Source organism: Molossus molossus, unplaced genomic scaffold, assembly GCF_014108415.1.
Source record: "Molossus molossus isolate mMolMol1 unplaced genomic scaffold, mMolMol1.p scaffold_m16_p_1, whole genome shotgun sequence".
NCBI classification, from domain to species: domain Eukaryota; kingdom Metazoa; phylum Chordata; class Mammalia; order Chiroptera; family Molossidae; genus Molossus; species Molossus molossus.
The window spans coordinates 239,063,744-239,088,622 of NW_023425344.1; the positions used below are offsets into that span (position 1 = coordinate 239,063,744).

The 24,879-nt window shown below is 41.6% G+C and overlaps 1 protein-coding gene across 1 annotated transcript in view; it reads right to left on the minus strand.

Annotated features, from left to right (window-relative positions):
* Positions 1-24,879, minus strand: part of PTPN21 (protein tyrosine phosphatase non-receptor type 21) — a 70,472-nt gene that overhangs the window by 45,265 nt on the left and 328 nt on the right. Inside the window, exon 2 of the mRNA XM_036276166.1 lies at positions 20,164-20,545. Within this exon, the coding sequence (XP_036132059.1) occupies positions 20,164-20,343 (180 nt within the window). The 5' untranslated portion in view covers positions 20,344-20,545. The remainder of the gene's footprint in view (positions 1-20,163; positions 20,546-24,879) is intronic.

Sequence of the window (24,879 nt, forward strand, 5' to 3'; positions counted from 1 at the left end):
TCAAAAGTTATTTTTTTTAAAGATCAGAAACACTTATAATTAAAATCAAGTTCACAATTTTAAAGCTTTACTTTTATGTATTTATTTTTTTTCCTTTATTGATTGTAGAGGGAGAGAGAGAAAAAAAAAATCAATGAGAGAGAACATTAACTGTCTGCCTCCTACATGCTCCCCACCAGGGATCTGGGCCACAACCTGGGTGTGTGTCCTGACCAGGAATCAAATCAGCGACTTCTTGGTGCATGGGTCGACGCTCAATCAGTGAGCCACACTGGCCAGACTACTTTTAAATATTAAATAGCCCAGCCACTTTGGCTTAGTGGTTGACCATGCACCAAGTTAGCAGGTTCAATTCCTGGTCAGGACACATGCCCGGGTTGTGGACCCAGTCCCCGGTGAGGGGCATGCAGGAGGCAGCCAGTCAATGTTCTCTCTCATCAATGTTTCTATCTCTCTCTCCCTCTCCCTTCCTTTAAGAACAATAAAGAAAAAAAATGTTTTTTAAATAGATAAAATTCAGTTCATCTTTAACAGCCTAAGGGAAAAAAATAAGCCAGAAATAAATAAGCCTACCCATAAGTTAATTGTATTTTCTGCTTCTTAATATCTATACTTATGTCTTCCTTTATTTAAAGTTAAGATAACACCAGGGACATTTTTTTTTTTTTAATACAAAAACCTAGGTACAGACAGGCCCCCGTGCCCCCTTAAATTTCGACTCTTACCATTCATTACTAGGTCTAGGATAGTTTCCCAGCATCATATGTCTTCTCTCTGGGTTCTGTATGCCCTGTATTGTTTATGGGCTCAGTTTAATGGTAGTAAAAATTTTCCCATGAACCAGCCTTTAATTTAATTATTGGCTTACAGATGATGCCTCCCACTACTCTTTCTCTAACTTCCCAGTACCTTTCCTAATAAGAATCCACATGGCTTCTTTCTCCACAGTTCTGTCTACTCTCATCGGTGACCACAGCCAGCTGACTAGACCTTTCAATTGAAGCCTCTAAATAACTGAATCCTCCAGCATCCTCTAGAACAATTCCCAATCATCATTCAGTAGATTTTTGTGAAACTTCTTCATGGTGAGATACTTTTATATTCACCGTTTCTTTTCTATTTTTGTTCTGAACAAACATATCAGTGGTTTTACTAAAGCTATTCAGTGATTTCTTCATAGCTGTTTAAAATTTTACTAGCTACTCTCTTAAAATTGTACAGATAACTGTGCCTGCTAAGTAAACTACAGCAAAAAGTTACACAGATAAAAAACACGGCTTCTTTACAGACATGATAGGGTTAACTTACTTTATCAGTGGTTCTCAACCTTCCTAATTCCACGACCCTTTAATGCAGTTCCTCATGCTGTGGTGACCCCCAACCATAAAATTATTTTTGTTGCTACTTCATAACTGTAATTTTGCTACTGTTATGAATCGCCATCGAAATATGTGTTTTCCAGTGGTCTTAAGCGACCCCTATGAAAGAGTCGTTCAACCCCCAAAGGTGCTACGACCCACAGGTTGAGAACTGCTGCTTTAAATGAACCAACATTTACTCAGAGAACAAAGTGACTTGGTAACTAAGCTCTTCGCTCAGAGGAAAAGATGGTTACAGATTTTTGAGCTTGGGAAAAAGGTGTGTCCCATACCAATTATTATAAGCAGGCCCATATCCTGCCAGAATCTGAAGGCCTTTCCTAAGCCCCAAGTCGCTGCTTGTCTAATTATTTTAAGAGCCTTTTTAGTTGTACTATTTTTAAGGCAGAGCAGAGCAGGAGGACACACAAATTAGCTGGAGGGTTTTTTAAGCCACTGATGCACTGTTTGATAAAAGTTAATCCCATATAAAATTGCAACTATAATTTTGTCCTGATGCTTTTCTTAGACTAGGCAGAAGTCAGAAGACGTTTCATCAGGAACAAGAGAGGAGACAGCACAAGATAAAGCCTGTCCCAGGCACAGATCATCTAACAAGGGTAGTTAACAAGTATTACCCTAATTCAAGCCCAGAATTTACCTCTACACTGAGTCTGCCATAAATAATGAAGCACTGAATTTCTTCCTTTTGACACAGTGTGGTGGTCACACTGCCTCAAAGCAGACAGTATTTTTTCCTTTTCTGTTTAGTATTCATTCATTTTTTTGTGTCCTTGGTCAGACAGTATATTATCTGTTTTACAGTCCAGGTGGTAAGTAACATACAGTATCACTATACCCTAGCATATATGAGGACTTGAGAATATAGGCAAGAATACAACAATCAAAAGTACATCTTCAGCCCTGGCTGGTTTGGCTCAACGGTTAGAGCGTTGGTCCATGAACCAGAGAGTCCCGGGTTCGATTCCCTCTAAGACCTTGTCCCTTGGTTGCAGTTTGTCCCTGCCCCGGTTGGGGTCGTGTGGGTGGCAACCACTTGATGTGTCTCTCTCACATCAATGTTTCTCTCTCTCTCTTCCCCCCTCTCTCCCTCCTGCTCTATCTGAAGATAAATGCAAAATGTCCTCGGGTGAGGATAAAAAAAAAGTATATCTTCATCTTCTAATTATACTGAAACTTTTATTAAACTGAAGCCCAAGCAACTGATGTCCTCAAATAACCAGATTTCACTGCTGCTGTAACTTTTCACTTTCAGGAAAAAGAGTCAAATGACAAGCCAATTTCAGGGATATGTTAAAGTAAGTCCAAGGCATGAACTGGGATCATTATCTACATAGATGACTGCTCATGTCTTTTCTATTTACTCTCCTGGACAATGAGATGCTATGAAGAATACAATGATCCCAAAACACAGTAAGATTGTTCTTCAAAAAATATTATATTGTACTTCCTAAGAGAAATGGACTGCCGCCTTAGAAAAAGTCATCTATTCATTCGATGAATATTGACTGAACACCTGCCATGTGTCAAACTCTGCTAGGGACACAACACTGACGAAAAGAACACAATTCCTGCCCTCATGTAGCTTCCATTCCAGTAGGGAAAGAAAGACAAGCAAAACATATGGGAGGCCAGATACTGGTAAATACTACACAGAAAGAAATTTAATCATAAAGTAAAAACAGTATTGACATGTTTTTAAAGACTAAGCTAGGATTAAAAGCAAAATGTTAGCACCCAGCCAGTGTGGCTCAGTGACTAAGCATCAACCCATGCACCAAGAGGTTGCCGGTTCGATTCCCAATCAGGGCACATGCCCAGGTTGTGGGCCTGATCCCTAGTGGAGAGCATGCAGGAGGCAGCCAATCAATGTTCTCTCTCATCGATGTTTCTCCCTCTCTCTCCCTCTCCCTTCCTCTCTCTACTAATATCAATAAAAGAAAAGAAATTAGCCCTGGCCCATTTGGCTCAGCAGTTAGAGCGTCAGCCTGCGATCCAGAGAGACCTGGGTTCGGTTCCCACTAAGGGCATGTACCTCGGTTGCAGTTTGTCCCTGGCCCTGGTTGGGTCGTGCAGTGGCAACCACTCAATGTGTCCCTTTCACGTCGATGTTTCTCTTTCTCTCTCTCCCTCCCACTTTATCTGAACAAAAAATGGAAAAATGTCCTCAGGTGAGGATAAAAAAAGAAAAAAAATTTTTTAAAAAAGCAAAATGTTAGTATATACATTTTACTACCCCACAATGATAGAAATAGCTGAGATGTTACTGCACACTTTCAATACAAAGGCTAATGTGCTCTATTTTGTGCTACCACAAAAAAGTCCTTTTGTTTAAGACCCACATAACAGGGTAAACCAAGCCTCCCACTCTTTAATCACTTCAGTTAAGTAGTTTGTTACATTACAGGGCCACTTCTTATATCCCATTCCAACAGATGAATCAGACAGATTTCCCTTTATTCAAATCTAAACTTGGGCCCTTTGGGGCTTTGCTTTTTAGCTTACTTCACAAATGTCTGCAGTTTAGGGTAATGGATAAATAGTAACTATTCTCTTTTTATTACAAATAATCTCAGTCTAATTTGGCCCATACGCCAGTTTTTATATTTCAATTAATTCACAGGAAAAAAAAATGTTTTTCATGTTTTCTTGAACTCAGGTCTTAGTTCCTCTTCCTGTCTTGTCTTACCACAGATATTGAGTAGTGTAAGAGCAGTCTTCTTAGAAGTTGTAACTGCACAATATAAAAATAAAGAAGAGTTGAAATGATTATATTTAGCAATAGTTGCTTATTTTTCTGACATGCACTTTTGTCAGGTTAAAATTATCGCTGTCTCATGTGGCTCGGGAATGGTTATGATGTGGTAACCATGGAAGGACATAAAGAGAGGGAATTAGAAAGAGGATTTCCGAACTATAAATGAATATAGGCCTTAATTCATTTTAAGAAAGAGTCTAGTCAAACTTAATATCTATTGCCCAAAAGAATATTACCCAACATATTTTCCTTTGTCCTAAAAATAATAATACAGTCACTTCACTGTTCGTAAATTAGTATTGCCATGAAAGATCTGAGGATTATAAAATCAAGTAAATTACTTTTGTGGTTAAAACACTAAACAGATACACAAAAAGAAACTCCTATACTTCTGTTACTTAAAAGCTACACTGTTTTCTTTGTTAATGAAAGCTTGCAAATCACAGTTTCATCATATATGAAATAACTCTTTTCCCCACATATTTACAAGGCGGTTTTCTAGTTACAGCAAATACTTCTTCCATGTACAAAAGTGTTTCATGAAAACAGTAAAATTGCCCTGACCAGTTTGGCTCAGCGGTTAGAGCATCGGCCCGTGGACCAGAGTGTCCCGGGTTCAGTTCCTGCTAAGGGCACGTACCTCGGTTGCAGTTCGTCCCCGGCCCTGGTTGGGATTGTGTGGGTGGCAACCATTCTAAGTGTCTCTCACGTCAATGTTTCTCTCTCTCCTCTTCCCTCTCTCCCTCCCCCTCTATTTGAAGATAAAAGCAAAAATGTCTTCGGATGAGGATAAAAAAAAACAAAAAACAGTAAAATTGTTTCCTTTTTTAATATAAAAAGGATATTATTCCCTTTTTTATTAATGATTTGAAGTTCCATTTAACAAAGGGCACACTTGGGGTGTTAACAAATTTCCTTTTAAACTACATCCCTCATTGAGGACCAAGGCATGGAGGGTAGGTAACTCAGAAAATATACACTCAATGTTTTTTAAATTGAGTGTATAGAATAAAATGTAACCATAATACCAGTTACAATTTATTCTAAGAAGTGGTATTTAAAAATACATAAGACAAGATATTTTCATTATATTTGAAAGTAGAACAGGATGAACTGGCCATAAATATGTATGTACTATCAAGGACAATAAGAATTACCCACTATTCACTGTCCTATATCCAATTACCCTACATTCAAAGAATATAATGATAAAAGTCTTACTGCAGAAAAAAAAAAACAATAAAGGTTAAATGATGGAATAACCTGTAGAAGAGGAATTGAAAATGAAACAATTTATAGTGGCCTTGTCCCCCTGCCAATAATCCACAAGTGGTTGCATGGAAACACTGCGGTGGTTGAACTGCTGTAACAGGTGGAAATACACCCGTGTGCACAGCAGCTGAACCACAGTGATCCATCCAGCTCCATCAGGAAAGGCAGCGACAACTTCAATGGGTTCACTGGTTCTCCCAGGTTTTCCTGTTTGGATGCACACTGTGGCTCTAGAGGCTCCCAAGTTCATCCACCAGCAGTGCAACCAGATATTGCTTTGGAAAAGCTCTCAGAAAGGAACTCTCCTGGGGTGTATTTCATCCGCCTGATACTTTGACTCCGCCAGGGAAAAAACAAGCTCACAAAAGGCTTCCTATCAACCAGCTCTGCCCCCAGCACTTCAGGCCTTCCCCACGGTGTCTTGCTGGCTAATCACGTCCCTGTTCCTCCTCAGGCTTATCTTTCATAGCCTGATGTGACTTTAAAAAACCGATTTTAAGCAAGATAATAAATTGTAGTGCTTAAAATAAATTATAACAAATATCTCAAGAGTACCTAAAACAATCTCCATCAGATCTGGGAGGCTGCAATGTACCATGCTGTCCTTGAGGACACCAGGTCCATGGCAGGACACCTGCCACTTGCCCAGGGCTCTGTACTGGCAAGAAAGATGCCCATCGAGGAGCCAGAAGAACTACTCCAGTTGTAGTTCCTGCCATGTAACCATGAGCAAGTTATTAGACACCTCTGAGCCTCAGTTTACCCATCTGTAAAATGGAGATGAATATAATAGTGCCTCACTCAGGACCGTTGCGGATCAAATTAAGTGAAAACATTTAAAGCACTTAGAATGTCTCACATGCAATAAGTACTCAAGTAATATTAACTTCTGTTATCATACTTTTCAAATACCCTTAAGCAGTTTAAAATTTCATGTTCCATCTTTCATATAGAAAATTCTACACCTAAATATTTCCTTCACTAACAGGGTTTTGTCTTTGGGAACTTTTCCTTTTCTTTCTCTTTTCCTTTTAAAAAGGATTAGACAATAACACGTGGATTGTTTTCGTTTGTTTTAGGAAAATGGCAATGGCTCCATGAAAAAGTAGTGTGTTGTTGAGGAAAAGTGCTCAATCTGGAGCTGGAGGACCTAATTCTAGTTGGGGCTGTCACTGAACACCTGCCCCAGCCAGGTGTGGGGGTACAACAGTGTACAGTCAAGTCTGCATCCTAGTGGTGGGTGACAGATATTATACATAATAAAATATAATTTTAGATATCGTCTTCATTATTATACATGCTTCCTTTTTCTTTCTGTTATCACACTGTAATATATAATTTATAAGTGTTCTTTTCATTAAGTAACAATTCAAACACCAGTTTGACTTCCAAACAGGTGCTAGTAATAAAGAAAAAGACAAGTCAAATATGCACTTGTCTAAATATTATGTGTAAGTGCAAAATATGGGTGAATTAGGTGATTTTCTAGATAATTCACACCAAACTCTGGGAGAAAGAGAGAGGGTGTTACAGTGACTATAGGACTATAGTAACGCTCAGTGGTGTGACTGAATTTAACTGGCTGGCATGTAATAATACCGCAGAAGGAGACCAGACTTCGGGGGGAAAGCACACCTATAGTATACAGATGCCATATTATAAAGCTGTACACCTGATATGTATATAATGTTAGTAACCGGTTACCCCAATAAATTTAATAAAAATTATTTTAAAGAGCCCTGGCCGGTTTGGTTCAGCGGTTAGAGCATCCACCTGCGGTCCGGAGAGACCCGGGTTCGGTTCCCGCTAAGGGCATGTACCTCGGTTGCAGTTTGTCCCCGGCCCTGGTTGGTAGTGCAGGTGGCAGCCACTCGATGTGTCCCTTTCACATCGATGTTCCCCTCTCTCTCTCTCTTCCTCTCTCTCCCTCCCACTCTATCTGTGCAAAAAATGGAAAAATGTCCTCGGGTGAGGATTAAAAAAAAATAAAATAAATTTTAAAAAAATTTATTTTAAAGATAATAAGTTACTTTTCTTTGATCCCCTTTTTTCTCAGTAAATTATTCCAACTAAAGAACAAATTTACATGACGTAAAAGAAAATGGAAATAGCTAAAGACAAATAACCTTGCACTAAAAAGAACCAGAGTTGACAGTTAACAACTGTTTTTCGTCAGGACCTCCCTCCGGTCTGGACACTGCCCATTTGGCACACTCCATCCCTGAGATGGTGGGAGAAGAAAGTCAATTACATTTGGTTAAATCAAACACATGAAAAACATCTAATACAGTGCTTGGCACATGGTCAGTACCCAATAATTAGCTGTCACTCTTACTGTCACGTGCAACTATATCACATATGAAAGAAACAAAATCCATGGTTTCCTTGGTCAACAGGATTTGAACCCAAGTTCACCTGGCACCCAAACTCTACCTTGTTGCCTATAAAACCCTGCTCTGACAGCTGCTGTTGAAGTCAATCTGCTGACAATTCACTTGACATTAAAGTAATATGTCAAGTCAAAGTCTGAGCTGTGTAATTGTAACAGGACTGAGCAAAGACAAATTGTTTTATATTCACAAAGAAAATGAGTTGCTGCCACCCAGCATGAAGTTACTTGTATATTTCCTTAACCAGCTCAGTTTAAGCTTGTTCAAAATAGCACAATTACTGAGTCCTATTTGTAAATCTAAATACTGTACACCTTTTAGCGATCTCATCTACTATAAAAATACCACAAACCCTCAAAAGTTATTTCTACTACATGCTGCTACTCCTCATATAAAATTGTGTGACATGCATAGTTTCTTTAAGTGAAATTAACATCTTCAGCTAATCCTTAAAAATTTTAATTGACTGGATATCCCACCAGATTTTTGTTTGTTTTTTATTTCTCACTCAAGGATATTTTTCTTCTTATTATTAGATAGAGTGGGAGGGAGGGAGAGAGAGAGACAGAGAGAAACACTGATGTGATAGAGCCACATCGACTGGTTGTCTCCTGCACAACCTGACCAGGGCAGAGAAGGAACTGCAACCGAGGTACATGCCCTTACCCAGAATCAAACCTGCGACTCATTGGTCTACGGGCCAATGCTCTAACCTCTGAGCAAAACTGGCCAGGGCCCCACCAGTTTGTTAAATGCTAAATCTAGCCCTGGCCGGTTTGGCTCAGCAGTTAGAGCGCCCGCCTGCGGTCCAGAGAGACCTGGGTTTGGTTCCCGCTAAGGGCACGTACCTCTGTTGCAGTTTGTCCCTGGCCCTGGTTGGGTCATGCAGGTGGCAACTACTCGATGTGTCCCTTTCATGTCGATGTTTCTCTCTTTCCCTCCCTCCCTCCCTCCCTCCCTCCCACTCTATCTGAACAAAACATGGAAAAATGTCCTCGGGTGAGGATAAAAAAATTTTTAAAAAGCTAAATCTAAGTGACATTTATTTATGAACAAACTGCTTGGAAAACCAAATAGGAAAGTATTTGCTAAACCAGATGTTCTGTATCAGTTTGATATAATTTCATATCTACTTGTTTATGACAAAAGTTGAATTTGTTTTTAACAGTGAAGTTGTTTTTATAAGTTAAGTTGTTTTGATATGAGTGAGGTGCCCGCCCTGGTTGGTTTGGTTCAGCTGTTGGAGTGTCTGTCAGCTCTTGGATCAAGGAGTCTTGGGTTCGATTCCAGTCAAGGGCACATACCTTGGTTGTGGTCCGGTCCCTGGCTATGGTTTGGGTCGTGCAGGAGGCAGCCAATCGATGTCTCTCTCTCCCGCATGGATGTTTCTCCCCCCGCCCTCACTCTATCCGAAGACAGATGGAGAAATACCCTCAGTTAAGGATTAAAAAGAGTGAGGTGGCCTGGCTGAGTAGTTCAGTTGGTTAATGTCGTCCTGAGACACCAAGGTTGTGGGTTCAATCCCCAGTCAGGGCACATACAAGAATCAACCAATGAATGCATAAATAAGTGGAACAAATCGATGTCTCTCTCTCTAAAATCAATTTTAAAAATTAAAAACAGAAAAGTAAGGTGAGTTGTGAGGATGCCATCATCTCTCCTGTTTTGGCTGATAAGCACTGAGGGCTTATAGATAAGAATATATTGCCCTGGCCGGCTTGGCTCAGCAGTTAGAGCGTCCACCTGCGGTCCGGAGAGACCCGGGTTCGGTTCCCGCTGGGGGCGTGTGCCTCGGTTGCAATTTGTCCCCGGCCCTGGTTGGTCGTGCGGGTGGCAGCCACTCGATGTGTCCCTTTCACGTTGATGTTTCCCTCTCTCTCTCCCTCCCACTCTGTCTGTGCAAAAAATGGAAAAATGTCCTCGAATGAGGAAAAAATAAATAAAAAAAGAATATATGAAGAGGCCCTGGCCGGTTTGGCTCAGCGGTTAGAGCACTGGCCTGTGGTCCAGAGAGACTCGGGTTCAGTTCCTGCTCAGGGCGCGTAACACAGTTGCAGTTTGTCCCTGGCCCTGGTTGGTCATGTGGGTGGCAACCACTCGATGTGTTCCTTTCTCTCTCTTCCTCTTTCTCCCTCCCACTCTATCTGAACAAAAAATGGAATAATGTCCTCGGGTGAGGATAAAAAAAAAAAAAAAAAAAGAATATATGAAGAAACAACCATGGCAGGAGACACTTAGATTACAAATACCAAGAGTTTGTGAGGGCTATTTGAGAATGTTTGGTCCAGGCAAGGCTACCCTTTGCTGATCTAAATAGCTCTCCAGAGACCTTTGGGGTACTAACTCATGCCCTGGCACAGGCGACTCCTACCAGCAGTGGCAAAAAGCTGTGCAGGGCCCCATGAAGAATATCGTGCCAGTCAACCCCACACCTTCATTCCCCAGCAACATGCTCTAGCAACACGAGACTTTTACTGTTGTGCTGGCAGCTGGGCGTCAGCTCTGGGGGGGCCAAGCTGAGTACCAACTTGTAAAAGGTACACCTCAAATGAATTCAGACTTTATTCCTTTATCTCCCCTTGCCTGAAACAATAGTGTAATTAATCTAGCATTGCTTTAGAGTACATTATTTTTTCATCAACTTATTCAGACACTATCCTGCATGCTACTAGCTTGTGAAATTCCCACAGTGTACCTGTGCTCAATAAATTGCTAGCAAAGCCCTGGCCAATTTGGTTCAGTGGTTAGAGCGTCAGCCTGCGGTCCAGAGAGACCCGGGTTCGGTTCCCACTAAGGGCACATACCTCAGTTGCAGTTTTTCCCCGGCCCTGGTTGGGTCATGCTGGTGGCAACCACTTGATATGTTCCCTTCACATCGATCTTTCTCTCTCTCTCTCTCTTCCTCGCTCTCCCTCCCACTCTATCTGAACAAAAAATGGAAAAAATGTCCTCAGGTGAGGATAAAAAAATAAATTAAATAAATAGCTACCTAGCAAAGACAAATTCAGTCTTGGAGCATAATTCTGCCCCCCCCAAAGAAAGACATCAGCATATTTTGAAGAAAGTGATATGAACTAAGGCCTTGTTAATAGAAAAGAAAATGTCATGTTCGAGTGACAAGAAGAATGAAGTATAAGGCTCATCAGCTGGCCGGGGAATCTGGTTGATGCATAAGGGAAGCATGAGTCACCCACTCGTCCACTGAAGAAATGTCGCGCACGACTGCCTGGCTGCTTGGTGGGCATAAAGTGCTATCTGGTATGGAAGACAACATGGATCTACCATCGGACGTACAGTGAAGGAATCCCACTCACAGCCTCCTCCCTCTCCTCTTTGAAAGGAGTTTTGTTGTTTGTTTTTCCTCCCTTAACAGTAAGTTGTCCCAAAGAGGAAATGAATAACCCAAATGAGATCTGAAGATAAAGGCCATTCAAAAAGGACATTTGTGACCCTGGCTGGTTTGACTCAGTAGTTAGAGCATCAGCCCGTGGACCAAAGGGTCATGGGTTCAATTCCCGGTCAAGGGTAAGAACATGAGTTGCAGGTTTGATCCCCAACGCAGGGCCACATGTGGGAGGCAACCAATCCAGAGCAGACACATCGAAGTTTCTTTCTCTCTCGCCTCCCTCCCACCCTTCCACTCTCTCTAAAAAAAAAAAAAAAAAAAATCAATGGAAAAAATATCCTCCAGTGAGGATTAACAACAATGAAAAAAAACTTTGTGGGAGAACAGGGTGGCAAGAATACTTCAGAGGCAAATTTTTATCCTGAAAATATGAAGGCATTGAATTGCTCACAAAGATTCCATCCTACCAGCACCTTCACCCTGGAGAAAGATTAGGGAAGACTGCCTCACCCAAGAGCCTTCTGGGCCCACAGCCTGAGATCACAGATGGACTGAGGGAGGGGGTATCCATGGACCACCTGAAACTGTATGCCAAATTCTGCATTTTCATCACCTTCTCAAAGGGGTCCATGACCCCTCTAACTTTAAAACTCAAAGTTCAAGCAGAAGTCTGACAGGTATAAACTCAAATTCTGGTTCTTTTGTTTATTAGCTATAGGACCCAGATTAGTGAAGCAAATTACCCAGTTTTTCAGGACTTCAGTTTCTTCATTTTAAAATGGAAAAGATAGTTTGCTTCTTGGCTTTACCTACTCTACTATTGAGTCTCTGTAAATTATTCTTTATTTCAGTTAGTGCATCCTTCATTTCTGACTGGTCATTTTTTATGTTGTTAATGTTCTCACTAAGTTCCTTGAAGTTCTCACTAAGCTCCTTGAAGTTCTCACTAAGCTCCTTGAAGTTCTCACTAAGCTCCTTGAAGTTCTCACTAAGCTCCTTGAAGTTCTCACTAAGCTCCTTGAAGTTCTCACTAAGCTCCTTGAAGTTCTCACTAAGTTCCTTGAGCAACTTTGTAACCAGTGTTTTGAACTCTGCATCTGATTGATTGCTTATCTCCATTTTGTTTAGTTCTTTCCCTGGAGTTTTGTTCTTTTCTTTCATTTGGGGCATGTTTCTTTGTCTCCTCATTTTGGCTGCTTCCCTGTGATTGTTTCCATGTATTGGGTAGAGTTGCTATGTCTCCTAGGCTTCGTAGGGTGGCCTATTGTTGTAGGTATCTTGTAGGATCCAGTGGAACAGCCTTCCTGATCACCCCAGCTGGGCCCATCGATTTAGAATATAAGGAAGCAAAAAAACAAACAACAACACACAGCCAAACAGCAAAAAGAAAAAAGAATAAAAAAAAAAAAAAAGAGGATACTGCAAGGAGCCTCTAGGACAACTTCAAGCATGCCAACATTCGCATCATGGGGGTGCCAGAAGGAGAAGAGAGAGAGTAAGAAATCGAAAACCTATTTGAAAAAATAATGACAGAAAACTTCCTTAACTTGACGAAGAAAACAGACATACAAGTCAAGGAAGCACCAGAGTCCCAAACAAGAGGAACCCAAAGAGGTCCACACCAAGACACATCATCATCAAAATGCCAAAGGTTAAAGGCAAAGAGAGAAACTTAAAAGCAGCAAGAGAAAAGCAGTCGGTTACCTACAAAGGAGCTCCCATAAGACTGTCAGCTGATTTCTCAAAAGAAACTTTGCAGGCCAGAAAGGAGTGGCAAGAGTTATTCAAGGTGATAAGCAATGACCTACAACCAAGATTACTCTATCCTGCAAAACTATCATTTAGAATCGATGGACATATAAAGAGTTTCCCAGACAAGAAAAAGCTAAAGGCATTCATCACCACCAAACCAGTATTATATGAAATGTTGAAGGGTCTTCTTGAAGGAGAAGAAGAACAAAAATATAAACAATAAAATGGCAATTAATACATATCTATCAACAACTGAATCTACAAACAAAATGAGCAAGCAGAACAGAAACAGACTCATAGACAGAGAACTTTTTGTTGCTTGCCAGATGGGAGGGAGCTGGGGGAATGGGTGAAAAAGATGAAAAAATTAAGAAGTACAAATTGGCTGTTAGAATGATGAACCTCAAAGGTAAGGGGGGAGGGAGGGAGGGATGAGATAAACCAAAGAACTTCTATGCATATATGCATAACCAATGGACACTGACAATAGTGCGGGGAAGGCAGGAGGGGGACGGGATTGGGAAGGAGGCAATCAATGGGGAAAACAGGAGGGGGTGGGAATCTGTAATACATTCAACAATAAAGTTAAGAAAGAAAGAAAGAAAGAAAGAAAGAAAGAAAGAAAGAAAGAAAGAAAGAAAGAAAGAAAGAAAGAAAGAAAGAAAGAAAGAAAAGTAAATAAATAAAATGGGAAAGATAATGCCTGACTCATCATGGGGATTAAGCCAGATAAGGCATGTTAAGCTTCCAGCATAATAATGTTCATCCACCCAGAAGGACAGCAGAATGCTGCTAAAACTTCTAGTATCATAAGGAATGAAATCTGAAACTTTATACACCAAGGACAAGGACAGAACTTAGAGCCCCCAAAACACCACCAGTTCCCCACATCTGCCCTTTTGTAGCTCAACTCACAAACATCCCCACAGGAGCAAATTCACACTTAACTCCACAAGGTCATGTGGTCATGGGATTACATTGTTGTGGCAGATTGTTGGTGCCAGAGATTTCAAGGACATCTCTAATTCTCTCCATCCTGAGAGAATAACATCTCCGGCTGTTGGTCTTTACATTTATTATAAATACAGTGAATTAAAAAAAAAAAAAATGAAAGTAATGAGGTGAAGGTTGAATAATACTCCATTTCTTTAAGTAAACAGGTTTCCAAATTCTACATTAACTTGTATGATGACATATTATTTATTCTAAAATGCATACTATCTCCATATTTCTGTATATAATTCCTCTATTTATTTATATGGCTGGTTCTTAATTAACTAGACCAAATGAGAAAAGTAACAGATAATCTAAAAATCCTTGCTCCTTTATAATCGGCTTTGGACTTTGGAATATTTTCCTTATCTCGGGGAAGAGGTCAATCTAAGATTTATATGTGCTTCAGATGGTTCAACGGAGCAAACTAAAAATATTTACTGATCCATGTCTGCATGTCAGTCAATCTTATCAGTTTTACAACATACATACCTGAATTAATAACTACCAGCCCAAAAGGTTAAAAAGTTTGCAGATAATTACACTTTTACTTTACACATATTTCAGCTATTTTTAGAGTCCAAAGGAAAACAGCTAGTACAGAAGGAAATACGCATGAAATTCTTGAGGTCTACTCAGGTAACAGTCAAGATAAGGTCAGTGGATATTTGGAATACCTGAGACACTAATTTAAAATAAAACACTCTGATGGCCAAGAACACTTTCTAAAGTTGCACTTGAGAGGAATGGCTTGCATTATATACTTGATTCCTCTGTTCCAACAAGTCTCTTTGCCAAAAAATTTCCCCATCGGCCAGAAAACACTAGGAGATGAATCTGTTCAGAGTTCAGCAAAGCTGACACTCCCTTGATATGGCAGTCTTATCTCAAGGAGTTGTTAAAACTGCATCATTTTCCAAGTGTTTCAAAAGAAGCTGAAGTCTAAAGAAAAAGGTGCTTCTCAACCTGTGTTCAAAACTTTGTAAATGTTCAACTTTCTCCAGGAAATACCATACAGTGAGAAAAGGCTGACTGAACTGCTGTCCATGCTTAGCAATCTAAATTTTTTTTAAAAAAGACCCTCAATTTGTAAACTAAGTAGCAACTATTCAGCAACTATGTACTGTAAGGTACAAGGCACTGTTCCAGACAGGGGTGCTGGAACTCTGATGGAGCTTACAGTCTAAAGAAAAACAATGTGACTTATGTGTGATGCACTTCAAATACTATTTGACCTCCAAAGCATTTTCTGGAAATCTGTGACAAACCGCAACACAGTAACCAAATATCAAGGCCTGTCATTATAATTTTAAAATGAGAGGCCATAGTAAGAACTTCTAAATGTAGCTAGATTTTTCCCCTTATTCAACAAAATGCTTTAGAGGTCATTTTAGGAGTGATTGAGTATTGATCTCAATTTCAAAATTGTGGTTATGTATATATGGCCATATAAGTAGATAACAACAAGGATACTTCTTCCCCTCTACACATACAAAACACTCAGAAATAGCCGAAAAAAATCTGCCCTCTAAAATCTAAGTTATGAAACTAACACATAGAAATCATAGCAAGAAACATGAAAAAGTTGTCTTCAAAAGGCTTTCAGGGTTTTATAACTGCCCTGTTTCCTAACCAGAGATTCCAAAACTTAAAAACTCCAACCACATGTAAATTCAAGCTGAATAAGGACTTGAAGACCAAGGAAGGCTCCCTGTAAATAAGAGATTGCAATGAATCTAATTAAAACCTGCGACAGCATGATAAAAATGTGATTATCAAACATAAAAATCCTTTTTTTTTTTTTTTATCCTCACCTGAGGACATTTTTCCATCTTTTGTTCAGACAGAGCAGGAGGGAGAGAGAGGAACAGAGAGAGAGAGAGAAATATCGATGTGAAAGGGACACATCGAGTGGTTGCCACCCGCACGACAGACCAGAGCCAGGGACAAACTGCAACCGAGGTACGTGCCCTTAGCGGGAACCGAACCCGGGTCTCTCAGGACCGCAGGCCGACCTCTAACCGCTGAGCCAAACCGGTCAGGACAAAACATAAAAATTCTTGAAAAAGACATACCCTAAAGAAAAAATATAAACCTTAATCCAAGATTTCATAAAAACTTTTGTTTTTAATCCTAGGGGTTAGGTTGAGGACAAGATGGAAGAACTAGGCTAAATCAGAGAAGTAAAGAACGTGCGGAAGCTGTTTTTTGAGTGCAACGAGGCAGTGACATTGTACACATCAATTCCAGCGGGCATGGAACAAAGGCTCATGCCTCTGACAGCTAAACTAGTGGTATCCTCCCTTTACTCATGTAACCAGTGTGATCACCAGGGGCTGCTATACCTGTTTGTACTATAAGAGCACTTTATAAACAAGCATGTATTCTCTTAGTAAATGGAAGAAACAAAAGATATGTACAAAAGAGTTAATTTGAAGAAAAGTGGGTCAGCCACCACCACATGGAAATGGGAGTCACCAACAACAGTAATGAGGAACACCACTTGCTGCGAGTTTCCTAGATACCAGGTCCTCTGCTAAATGTTTTACATTTAACTCGAATCCTCACAACCACCATCAAGCAGATACTGCTATTATTCTCAACTTAGAGATAAAAAACAGTAAACTTGGGAAGGAAGTCATTTGCCCAAGGGCACACAACTCATCAGTGGTTGTGCTGGGGTCTCAATGCAGGTGTTTCTGATTCAGCTGGCAAATGTCTTAAACACCCTGTTCAACAGTCCTCTCAAGGGGCAAACAGAGGCAGTGCCCACCTTAATCACTGCCCAGAAAAACTACCCAGACTCAAAGGAACGTGTCTTGTCCGGGAGGCAGTACCACTCCCCTTAGGAAGATAGGTAAGGTTTTCAAGGCAACCTCCGTTCTCCGATTTCATGCTCACCAAGTCATTCTGACTCCCACGTGTCCTGCCTACAGGGAGGTCACTGCACACACACTCAGGGCCCTTGGCGGTTCCACAGCTCCTTGTAAATTACTAAGCTTGCATCCTGGTCTTACACATCCTTCTCCGTGAGCTGGGGAGACACAGGTCTCACCCCCAGAGACATTCGCCCTTTGCGTCTGACCACCTCACTCTAGAATATGCTGATTCCGTCAAGGTAATACTGCCCCATGGGAGTGGCTATGCCCCGCTGACACCCTCTTGTCTCACCACCTCCATCAAACCTCTATAACATATACTTTCAATACTGGAGAGAAAATTTCCTAATTCCCTTTAAATTCTATAAAGCCTTTCACAACCTCTCTTGAAAGTGTTATGAAACTCTGAGAGATATGCAGAGAATTTCAACAGCTCTGAGAGGTTGTTGCTATAATAAACAGCAATGTTTTCCTATGAGGATCACTGTTTTCTCCTTTTAAAAAGTCACTTTCCTTAGTTTAAGTATGGTGAATTTAGACAACAGTTAACAACCTAAGTCAACTAAATTGAATATAAGTACATTAAACTGTATTTTGGGGTTCTTAATGTATCATAAAATATCTCAAACAAACAAACAAAAAAGACTAAAAAACAAACATCATATACCCACACATCCAGCTTAAGAAATAAAATACTACCGCTATAGTTGAAGCCCCTGGATATTACATTATAACAGTATTACTGTGTAGTCCTTGTAAGTGTCATAATAAAAGTGAAATGGTATTCAATTAAGCAAGAAAAGTAGAGACTTTTTCTCCCCTAACTTAAACTTGGGCAGCAGCAAAGTTTATCAGCCAAATCTATACAGTACGATAATTTTGAGTTTGCTTGGTGGGAGAATAGTGCAAGACAACAACGTACCAATATTTGTTGGTATGACTCTTATAAATGACACAAATGGACACAAACTCTTGACAGGTGATGCTGACTCAGATGATTTCTGAACAGTCATTCAGTACGATTAGGCCTGGGACTTGAGCCATCTCTTCACATGCTACGGGGCAAAGCTTCTGAAACAAAAAATTTACTATACAAACCAAGTTCCTAACCATGACTGTCATTAAATGTTGGAAATGGTGGGACAGCCTGTGCAGGGGCAAGACATTCTCTGGGGATCACATCTGTTCCCTCTCAAAAGCACTTTACACCCTTCTGTTCAAAAAAAAAAAAAAAAAAGCATTATATGCCCACAGCTGTATGAAGTTGCTAGTTCCTGAGTCTGATAATCTCAAACAAGAGATAGCCACTTCTCTGGACTTCCTGAATAACAGACATGGAAGGCGATGCCTGTGGGTTCTGTTCAACCTGTATTTACTGAGCACATTCCATGCCTGGTACTCTGGGTACAAAAATAAATTAACCACAGTTTCTCAAGATGTTGACTCTGTAGTGGTTGTAGGCGGACATGGTACATGAGGGAGAAATTACAGGAAAAAAAACCAAAGTAGGGAAAAAGGAAAAATGGGTGAAGGAAGCAAAAACAATGGAATGCAGGCAAGCAGAGCAGTCGCTGCGGCCAGCTCTTCTGGTTTACTTTCTCCTCTAGCACTACTACATCTCCCCCTCCTTCCACGGCGCCCTCTCCTCTACTCGACCCTAAGGGTCTGCCACATCCTCTTTTCCTCTCCTGGTCAGCCTCCCACCCTCTCCCAACTCTGATTAATTAACTGACCTTGACTGATGATCTCAAAATCTCTTCTCTCCAGCCTGGATTCTCACCTGAGCTCCAGACCCACATATGCCTGTCTACTCAACATCGCAATTGCCATCTCAAAGGCAATACTTCCAGAACTGAACTCACCACACACCTCTCCTTTTCCCCCTCAAACCTACTCTTTCTTTTATATTTCCTGTCTGTCACAGTCCCCACCATTTACTAGAAACCTAAGTATCAACCTGGACCCCGGGCTAGCCCTTCCCCAACACTCGGGAGATAGGTCCTGAATATCCCCAGATTCCACCCACTTCTCTCCATCCCCATCCAAATCCCAGTGACCACCACCTGTACCACAACTACTCCTTTCTAATCATTGCCCAGAGGGCTCGCTCTTCACAAAAACCAACCATACCACTTCCCTATTTAAAAACCCTTCACTAACCTCCCTATTACTTTCAGGGTAAGCCCAAACCCTTTAACAAACAAAACCCCATGTTATATGGCCCCTGCTCTGACTTTCCTCCACCCACTTCAGGCTCCAGGTAGAGCATCTGCCTTAGGTCTTCGGCCCTGTCCATTTCCTTTGTTAGAACAGTCTTTTCCAACCCCAGAGAGGACCACCCTGCCCCATCCTTCAGGTGCCAGTTCAGACCTACTTGCCCTGGGAAGCTTTCCCTTTACTGCCGCCCTACTGACTATAGCCCCCTCCACTTCCCCTATCATTGCATGGACCAGGAATGTTTTCTTACTGGTACCCACACTAGAATAAACTCCTAATACATATGTGCTTGGCCCTTAAGTCTTCAGTACTGAATCATCAAATGACTAGAAGGTGCCCAGAGGCAGTTCATCTATTGCTGACTGTTTATGAACTACAACATCAATGGGATTTCCAGTTAGGAAGATAGGTGTTTATGTGGAATAATCAGTTTCTCCATCTTTCTCTTACCCTAGAACCAGGTGGCCAAAGGATGGAAGGGTCTTAGGTTTAATCAGAGCCCTAGTCTTCACAGTCCTTACAGAGAATTTTATAACTAAGACACTATGTGGATACTTGAGGACTACAACTTCCTATTGACTAGATGAGGGGTTTTCCAGGGCAAACCTCCCTATGGATCGTATAACAGACTAGTTACTAGAGCTTGGCTCTACAGGTACATTAAATCACACAACCACTGAGGGTTAGGCGCCCCATGGTTCAGATAAGGAAGCTGGAGCCCAGAGAGGTCATATAACTTGCCCAAGGTTAAACAAACAGAATTCAAACTCAGGCACTATGTCTTAGAATCTTGGCCTGGCCTGTGGAAAACAAAGAATGTTGAATGAATGAAGTCAGTACACTGTACTAGATCAGGATGATCCCCATTTGGATTATATTACAAAAAGGAAACTTGATCATCCAACATGCAGTCATATTTGATTTTGAATTACATTTTGGGGGAACATATAAACATTTTTAAAACTCGGGCACAGTTCATTCTCTTACAAGGTATCCCCAAGGAAAGACCTCTTGTTCTGTATCTATTCCTTCCTCATGGGACTATGAGCTTGCAGGCTCCACTTAGATATCCTGGCCAGGGACATCCCTTGAGAACCACAGCCAGCATACATTAAAGTGTCTGGGAAGTAAGGAGAGAAGCCAGGCCAGGAAGCCAGCAGCCTTGTTCGCAGCTTACCTCCCGCAGCTCCAGTCTTTGAGCCACAGCCTCCAAGCTCTCCTGACCAGTGCTCTCCACAGACAGAGTGAACTCCACAAACTCATTATTGAGCAGCTGGATCCGGGCAACCAGGCAGCTCTTGCTGGACACGGTGTAGCGCCGGGTGCGTTTGAGTTTCAATCCAAATGGCAGTGGCATCTTCTTCTTTCTTTAAAGTGTGGAGCGGTAAGGAGGGAAAAGCACCACCACCAGTGCAGTGGTGGTGCCCGAGGAGAGGACGAGCCTCTCCTGCCAGGAGGGGTACTTGTGCAGTCACCGGCCGCTCACCCAGCAGCTGCTGCCTCCATCAAAATACAACTGAGTCTCCAAAGGCCAGGGGAAGGGAGCATCCACGCCAGTGCTGAAGAAAGAGGAACACTGGTTACATGGGCAATGGCAACTCGGGACTTTGCTTTTAAAAATAAACATCAATAAAGCTATAGCCAAAGAACAAGCTTCCTCTCTCCTCTGGAAAAAGAAGGCATCAACAGAGTTTGGGAGACAGTAGGGACGTTGACATCGGAACTGTGTTAGACCCTGAGTGAGACTCCACCCCTCACTCAGACCTACAAACAGCAGTAACCACCATTTGTGCTGTTTCAGGACTAACTGAGATATTTGGCTGGCACTACTGTAAACCCGAATAGAGGAGCTAGCATTAATGGTCCAATTTCTATTTGAGATAAGGGTTTTTTTGGGTTTTTTTTCATAGTTAACTTTTTTAGTCACTTAATACTCCAAACGTGAGGGTCTATAGTCCTTAGGTGAGTTAACTACAAAACACCTCCAAAAGAGCTACGTTCAAGGCTCAGTCCCAAAAGGCAAATTAATTCTGAACCCAAGAGAGGAATAATCCCCTCTAACATAAGGCAGCTGTGAGGTTCAAACCAGGTGAAGCGCTTAACAAGCATTTGTAGAACCCTTACTAGTTTGTAAATACTGACGTCACCTAATTGACTTATTAACAAAGCATAAAAGACCTTACAAATGCTTGTTATCGGATTACCACATGGGCGTGCAAGTTCTGAAAAGCATGGCCACAGAAGTGTGCAGGTTCTATCTGAAAAGCATGGCCACAGGGAGCGTGCAGGTTCTGAAAAGTGTGGCCACAGCAGCGTCCCAGTTCTATCTGAAAAGCGTGGCCACAGGGAGCGTGCAGGTTCTGAAAAGTGTGGCCACAGGAGCTTGCCGGTTCTATCTGAAAAGCGTGGCCACAGGGGGGGGTGCAGGTTCTGAAAAGCGTGGCCACAGGGAGCGTGCAGGTTCTGAAGAGCGTGGCCACATGGAGCGTGCAGGTTCTATCTGAAGAGCGTGGCCACAGGGAGCGTGCAGGTTCTGAAAAGCGTGGCCACATGGAGCGTGCAGGTTCTATCTGAAGAGCGTGGCCACAGGGAGCGTGCAGGTTCTATCTGAAGAGCGTGGCCACAGGGAGCGTGCAGGTTCTATCTGAAGAGCGTGGCCACAGGGAGCGTGCAGGTTCTATCTGAAGAGCGTGGCCACAGGGAGCGTGCAGGTTCTATCTGAAGAGCGTGGCCACAGGGAGCGTGCAGGTTCTATCTGAAGAGCGTGGCCACAGGGAGCGTGCAGGTTCTATCTGAAAAACGTGGCCCCGGCTCCTGTGAGGGTGGGGACTCCTAAAGAGGAGGTGGGCCTTCACCTAAGCCGAGCTGGGGCCCAGAAGAGGCGGGCGGGGACTTAAACGCCATCCTGGCAGAACGAGGGGCGGACGGGCGTGAGCCAGCCCATGCGGCTGGGAGCACAGCGGAGAGCTCGGCTCCTATTCCTCCGGGAAAAGCTGGCAGCGTTGCCCGACCGACGCGCAGCCTCGGAGGCCCCGGAACCCTCCGCCCGCGGCTGCGTTTCCGGACGGACGCGCTAAGAAAGGTCCGGCCCGGCTGCTCCCGGAGGGAACTTTTAAAGGACCAGCTCAAGACCCCACAGGTGGAGGGAAGGTTTGGGTGCCGCCTGTTTGATTCCCGGTTGGGAGCCTCAAGACTCCAAAATAAGTGATTTACGACGTTTTTAATCACACCTGTTGCTGGTAACACCTGGGCTGAAGCAAACTGGGCGTAAGTGGCAAGTAGGGATTCTTACTGAGCTGGGTGTTTTCCACCTAAACGAATCGACAGAATCCCGGGATTGTTCCCACCCTCCGTTTTCTTCCGAGCAGAAGCAGACCCCGAAGAGGAATCGTTCAGCGAGACTCGACAGTGGCTGGTGACCCTGAACTTGAGTCCCCGACCGCGCGGAGGGGCAGGGTCCGCCCCCAACCTCTCATGTGGCAGAGGCAGAACCCCGGCCTCTGGGCTTCACACGAGGATGAGAAGAGCGGGGAATCGATCCCAGATTCTTCATTCCCGGTCCTTTCCGCTCTCCTGACTGCGACTCGGCCCCCGAGGTGATGGGCGCTCCGGGCTGGAGGATGGCAGAGCCAAGGAATAGGACTTAGCCATTACATTAGGCTTTGCCAACCAATATTTTGTAATTACATTCCACAAAAGTGTATTGCGTCTCTAGGCATAAGACAGTGTCGTGGACATCGGGACAAATCTAAGACGAATCCTAAGCCGTCACTACCCTTAAAGAGATTACAAGCTGCTATATTTACATACAGGGTTGCACCTCTAATAAGGATCCAACCAAAGTGTTCTGTCTGGGTTTTTTGTTTGTTTGTTTTTGATGCTTGCGTTTTGATTCTTGAGTTCCGGTTATCCCCAGAGAGCCAAAAATAAATAAAAGTTAAAAACAAGGAATAGAGGAAGAAGGCCAGAGGAAAAAAAAGAAAATTTAAACTACCTAGAGCACTGTGTTAACAACCTTCTGTAGGTAAAAGCATCATACTAAGGAGGAAAATAGAAAATAAATATTATAAAAATATATGGTCTTGCACAGTTGGTTAGAGTGTTGTCCTGATACAAGTCCTGCTGGTTCAGTCCCCACTCGGCACATATAAGAAGCAACCAATGAATGCATAAATAAGTGGAACGACAGACTGATGTCTCTCTCTCTCAAATCAATAAATAACATTTTTAAATAAAAAGATATGGTCTCCACCTGCAGTTTTTAATGCTCTTTGCTATGTCAGGGTATAAGCTAAATATATAGTTGAGGCCAAAATGGGGGAGGGGGATCAAGAAACGAGAACCTTAATATTTTTAACTGGAAAATTTCCTGATGAGCCAATAGTGTTTGTATAAATTTTAAAAGATTGTATATACATAACATCATATATATACTAAATACCCTTTCATGAGATGAGATGATGGATTTCACTTTTATGTACAAATTATGGTAACTGGAAACAGAATTTAGTGTAGATGAAAAGACAAGATACTGCATATATGCAGAGGAAAGAGGAATATTTGTACTAAGGGTGCTCAAATATGGTAGCCTCTTCCCTACAAAGATACAGCTATATATTGAAGGTAGTTGACAGAACACAATGTAATTTAATTATTAACTTACGCTCTGATTAAGCAAATGAAAATTAAAACTTTCCACTGTCCCTGAGATTTGAAATGTTTTACATCATCAGGGATAAAGAAAAGCCAGTGAGTGTGTTCTCTCTTTTATTTTGGAAGGTGTTATAATGTAATTGAAAAAGTTGAGGGAGTACGTGTGTATCAGGTGCATTTCCCAACCCCCAACCCCAAGATCTATCCATAAGAATAGCTTGCTTTTTGCTTATTTATATAAAAGTTACTGTGTTAAAATAATGTTTTGCTTAATCACAAATTTATCAATGATTTACACATCCTAATTTTAATTTATGTACAATATTTGCTACTAAATGATGTATAAATGTTTGAATAGAGGAGTAGAAATTTAGGATGTTTGTTGGAGAGTATGTTTCAGATATAAATTAATATGTAATAATTTCAAAGGTAGTTAGGTCTGGAATTATAAATTACCTAACTACTAAAGTAAACAATTCATAATTAGCTTTTGAAGAAAAAAACTAGGAAATAACTTTGTTTCTCTACCAAACCATTCTGTTATATAATAAGAAAACATATTAAGTTCTGTTCAAGTTTTCAAAAGACAGTCGGAGATATTTGTAAATTAATTTTAATATTTTCTCTTCACGTCCCCTCTCAAAAGTTTCTCAAATGCACTTTAACCCTGATTCCTGTTTTCCCCTTGCCGATAAGGTCCCCACCTTACGTAATTTTGCCAATGATGCTTTAAAATAAAATAATCACTAAAAGAGTATACGATATTTTAGAGTAATATATAGGTCTACAGTATACAATCAAACGTATGTTTCTCATGGACCAAATATATATACGTAGATACTCGAGAATAAAATGCCTTAGAAACAAAACAGACAACTACTTTCAGAGTAAAATTACTGTCGTATCCGACACTTAAAAAAAAAAAAAACTGTCAGCAACCATTAGGCATACAGCAGTTGTCATTTGGAGCACACGAAGTGTTTTGAATGTTTGAGAGCATACGCTATTATTATAAGGCTTTCTCAGCAAAAGAGAAAATAAGACGAGCATGCCAAGAACTTCTAATCAGGATATGCAGAAATCGCAAGTCGGAATTTGCAGACCCAAGAATTCTTTTTTCCAGAGTAAACACTTACTCCAAACCAAAACAAGTCATCGCCAAACAGTCCTTCCCTACTCACTCCCCTTCTCGCCCAAGTTATCCAGCAAATTTCGCACGTACTACGCCGAGAGGCACCAA